The 4,895-nt window shown below is 46.2% G+C and overlaps 1 protein-coding gene across 1 annotated transcript in view; it reads right to left on the reverse strand.

Annotated features, from left to right (window-relative positions):
- Nucleotides 1–3,014, reverse strand: part of hectd2 (HECT domain containing 2) — a 41,116-nt gene extending 38,102 nt beyond the window's left edge. Inside the window, exon 1 of the mRNA XM_008430125.2 lies at nucleotides 2,328–3,014. Within this exon, the coding sequence (XP_008428347.1) occupies nucleotides 2,328–2,408 (81 nt within the window). The 5' untranslated portion in view covers nucleotides 2,409–3,014. The remainder of the gene's footprint in view (nucleotides 1–2,327) is intronic.
- Between the last annotated feature and the right edge of the window lie 1,881 nt (nucleotides 3,015–4,895).

A 4,895-nucleotide genomic window follows, 5' to 3' on the forward strand; every position in this document is an offset into this window, starting at 1 on the left:
TGTCCACAGTGTCCACCATGTCCACAGTGTCCACCATGTCCATCATGTCCATCATGTCCACCATGTCCACAGTGTCCACCGCGCCGTGCTGCCGCCGCCTCCACCAGGCGGCCATGTTTTGTTCTGGCAGCAGAGCAGCAGGTGTGGGCCGGCTGGGAAACGGTCTGGCTCTGCGGACTGGGCTGTACTGGTCCGGTTCCAGCAGGCAGACTGGGTCAGACATCTTAGTGGGTTTCTGGTGATTTACTCACCACATGTCTGGAACGGGTCTGGTACCGGTTCTGACAGAATCAGGCCAGCGCTGGTCCGTCTCAGAGGAGTCACAGACACAGACTGGCTGTAATGAAGCTGTTGATGGAACCGGACCGGACCGGACTGGTGATGCAGCTGGTCGCCTGGGTGACGGTTTGTCTTCAGGACTTCAAACTGATCAGTTGTGATCAATCAGTTTGTCTCAGAAACCTGATCGGTTCATGATTTATCAAATTTACTAAACTCCTTCAGTCATGTTTACTTTTAATAATCTGCATAAAAACTTCTATTAAAACAACCAGAATTATTAAAACTTCAACGTTAATATCCTCAAATATTATTTGATCAATCAGTTTTCAGTATATTATTTAATGTTCCGATCAAATTCAGAGGAAGTTTTAATATTTTAACAGTTTATTCATAATTTATTCTCCCATTTCAGGATATTTATGTCCCTGATGTGTCATCAAGATTTAAAAAGTTACAGTTTCTAGGGGTGCAGGGGGCAAAGCACAACCCATGTATTGAGGCCTTGGTCCTCGTGGCGGTGGTCACAGGTTCGATTCCCGGTCTGGTGACATTCGCTGCATGTCTTCCCCCTCCCTCATTACCCTCCTTCCTGTTGAACTACTTTCAAATAAAGGCCACTAGAGCCAACAAAACCTTTAAAAAAAGTTACAGTTTCTAAACGGCTAATGTCTGAAGGTTCCTGTAAAGCAGCAGACTGCAGGCTGGCTGCCGCAGCAGACAGCCTTACTAACAAACCGGATCAGTTTACCGATGACGCAGAGAGAAGCTCAGCATGTCAAATGATGAGCAGCTCGTCTGTAAAGCAGCGGACTGCAGGCTAGCCACCTTCTGACAGCCGTTTATTACGAACTGATAAAGGCAGAACGGTTATTTTATATTTTCTCTTGACAATAACTCCATCCTGCAAGACGACCCTCTGGGCTGAGACCGGTGGGCTTTGTCTGTTGTTTCCGAAACAGAGTCAAAGTTTTCCAGACTTTCAGCTCGACTCGCCCATATGAGGTAGTTTAGGTTTAACTCTGAAAACATAATGAAGGTTTCTTCAATCGTTTAGATCGAAGTGGTTCTGATCGGACCCGGTCAGAACCACAGGAAGGATCGTCATTAAAATCTGCATGAGATCAGTGATGATGAGAATCATCTCCTGGATTTCTGGTTTTTAACCTTCAGCAGGTCAAACGTTCTGGTTCTGGTCGGGAATCAGCCTCTGCTTCAGCAGTGGAGCAGAAGTTTGTTCAGTTTGTAACATGGATGAAGTGGATCAATCCAACCTGATGAGGTCATGAGGTCTGAATCAGAACCATCAGAGAAAAATCCTGGATCCAGACGGCGGAACAGAGTCCGAACTCAGCCAGAGGTCCAGACCGGTCAGATTATTAGGCTGGTCGGAACTAGTTCATGTTCATAGTTCACCACCCAATTCGAACAGGTTGTCAGATCCGTCAGATTAAGGTTCTACTGGAGATCCAGTCTCCTGGTTTGGACCGGTTCCGTTTTCACCAACGACTAAAACATCCAGGAACCGAACGCTACGCCACGAACGGGCCAGAAGAATCTGTTTAGATCCATCCATCCATCAGAACCGCCTGAAGGTGGAGATGCCTTCAGCTCTGAGCTCTGGACTGAGGCGGATGACCGGAGAGCTGCCTGATGACGTCACGGGCGTTACGTAAAACACAGACTGAGCTGACTCAGCAGCAGATCGAACCCGGAGTGATGCTCCAGGTCAAATGGAGGAAAACTTAAACCCAAAAAACAAGATGAAAAGTGTGATGTCATGTTGCATAGCTGTTTGTGTTTCGCCTCTAATGTCTTATTCTGCAGGGAAGTGATGCTTTTAAATGAAAGCAGAGGGAATGACTGACGAGCAGTTAGAGAAAATGTCCTGACAAAACAAACAAGAACTTCTGCGAACTTTCAAAAACTCTCAAGTTCACGATTCTTCTCATCCTCACCCACGTCAGGATCTACCAACTGAAACATCTGGCCAGAAAAACCCGAAACATTTCTGACATCAGACGGAGAGAAAAGGAGGGTTAGCTTACAGGAGGAGAGCTGGTGTAGATGGGTGGAAGCCTCTCTCTTTCCCTCTCAACTCCCGACAGAGCAGAATGTTCTCCATCCATCCTGAAGAGTGGAAAACGTGTTTTTCCTCCGTGGAAAGTCTCAGTCCTCAGCTGCGCCTGCGGTGCTGCTCCTCACAGGGCTGCGCATGTTTTCCCCGCAGATGTCCGCCTCTGCGCTCCGCAACCAGGGGAAATCAGGGAGATTCACATCCTACAACAAGCGGAGTGAAATCTCCCTTCGTCGGACAGGTGAGATGCCCGTTACGCGCACAGCCTGACGCGCAAACGTCTCCAAACAAGCAGGCTGCGCGTAAAAGTCTGGCGTGGATCTCTCCAAACAGCGGGAGCGCCGCGGGAGAAAGTTAAAAACAGGTTCTAAAAACGTTAAAGGAAAGTTTCTACCCGCTGCGTCTGCGCTTCTTTCTCTGCTTTTCTGCGTCGTCGGTCGGGGAGGCAGCCCAGCAGCGAGCCGGCGCCATGTTTGGAGGAGGAGGAGGAGGATGAAGAGGAGGAGGCGCCTGGAGACCCAGCGTCACCAGCAGAGAGAGGGGGGAACAGGATTCAAAATAAAAGAGCAAAACTGCTGCAAGGGAGAGAAAAACTCATAAAATCTGTTAAACCATCTGAAGGGGAATCCAAACATAACAGAGGGAAATGAAAACTTACCGAAACAGAACAAATACACTAAAAAACAACCGGTAGGAAGAAAAGTGGTGGGATTTATACATTTCAATCATTTATTTTTACTTAGTAAATAAAATTAATTTCATTTTGGAACAGAGTTTTTAAATGTACCAGAACCAGCGACAGTTTTTGATATATGCCATATGGGCAGTTGCCCAGGGTGGCAGAAAGACACAGGGCGCCCAAGAGCTATAAAATTCATTACAATATCTGCTGAGTCAGCTGGGAAGAAATCAAATGTTTAGCATTTTAACTGGTTAGGAGAGAAACTTTAAAGGGGCCTGCTAACGTGTAAGTATTAGCATATAAGCTAAAATTAACTGAGCTGTTCAGTAGCATGTGGGCTATCACTGTCTTGTTAGCTAACATTGACTGCCTCTGTTCAGTATGATAAACTTAGCTATTATATAAAAATAGCTGAAATTTGTATTTTTACAATAAGGCTAATGCTAGCATGACAGCTATTACCAGCATGTTTACTACTCCATTTAGCTTGTATTAGCTAAATGCTAATGTTTGCTAAAATGTTATCATCAGTCTCTGTGCTTTCATTAGCATGTTGACCTATTAGCATGTTGATGCTCCCGTTAGAGTGTGTTTATCTCCAGTCTGGCTTTTCTTTGGTTTATTTAGCTGCATTTTATTCTGACAGTTTTCACAGGAAGTGGAGACTTTAGTTTCCTCCAGCTCTGGTTCTGTAGCCTCTGTGTCACTGCTACAATTTAACTCCTGGACCCGTAATTAGTGAGAAACAGAATCCGGGCTTTAGGCCAACTCTTTCGGAACATAAAGAAACTGAAGGGCTTCTGTTGTTGAAGCCCTCAGTGTGTGTGTGTGTGTGTGTGTGTGTGTGTGTGTGTGTGTGTGTGTGTGTGTGTGTGTGTGTGTGTTTCCCTGTAATGTTCACGTCGTCATCCGTCTGGTTTCCCTAAAGCTCCAGTGTTTCTGCAGAAAGTTGCTATAAAATCCGATTTTACGACGTTTGTTTCCAAACCAGCATCAGGTTGACCAACCCGCTCCGATCCGATAAAACCCGGATGGACTTGGACCTGAGTTTGGATCAGTTCCTCTGGTCAGCAATCAAAGCAGCTCTAACAGAACCCGAAGCAGACGGGCCTTCCTCTTCCTCCTCTTCCTCAGTCTGGAAGCTGATTTCTACCGTCGGGGGTAAAATGGCCGCAGCGTCTTCATCCACAATCCAGGTTCTGAGGTTCTGAGGTTGATGGTCCATCCAGATGGTTCTGAGCTCAGAGAACCGGACACCACCTCTGGACCAGGTCAGCATCATGTCTTCTCTGCACAACGTTTGCATCATCTCTTTGTTGACATTTTAAAATTCTGGATCTTTGATATATAAAAGCTTAAAAACATCAGATGAAATTTGCATATCACAAAGAATTAGAATTAGTTATGAACTACGAACAAGTTTTCCTGAATGGATCCTAAAGATTGTGATGGATTCTCCTCATTGACAGCTGTTACACACTGAAGAGGTCAAAGGTTAAATTCTGATCCTGAAACATTGTGAGCAGAGGGTCCAGATTCTGGACAGAATCAGAACTGAGCTTCAAACTCGTTAACATAAAATCTGAAATTTTTATTTTCTCTGTTTGAGATGTTCAGTTCTGGCTGCTTGACCCGGTCCGGTCCAGTCCGGTCTGGTCCAGTCCAGTCCGGTCCGGTCCGGTCCGGTCGCCCTGAGCCTGAGCTGGGTTTGTTTTCGGAGCGGAGGCCCGGTTCAGCAGCAGACACGTGGTGCTGGTCCAAACCCAGATGTGCTTTTTGCATCAGTCCAGAGATTTTTATGGCTTCTGGGGCTCAAACTCAACTCTCTCTCTCTCTCTCTCTCTCTCTCTCTCTCTC

Source organism: Poecilia reticulata, linkage group LG15 (assembly GCF_000633615.1).
Source record: "Poecilia reticulata strain Guanapo linkage group LG15, Guppy_female_1.0+MT, whole genome shotgun sequence".
In the NCBI taxonomy this organism is placed as follows: domain Eukaryota; kingdom Metazoa; phylum Chordata; class Actinopteri; order Cyprinodontiformes; family Poeciliidae; genus Poecilia; species Poecilia reticulata.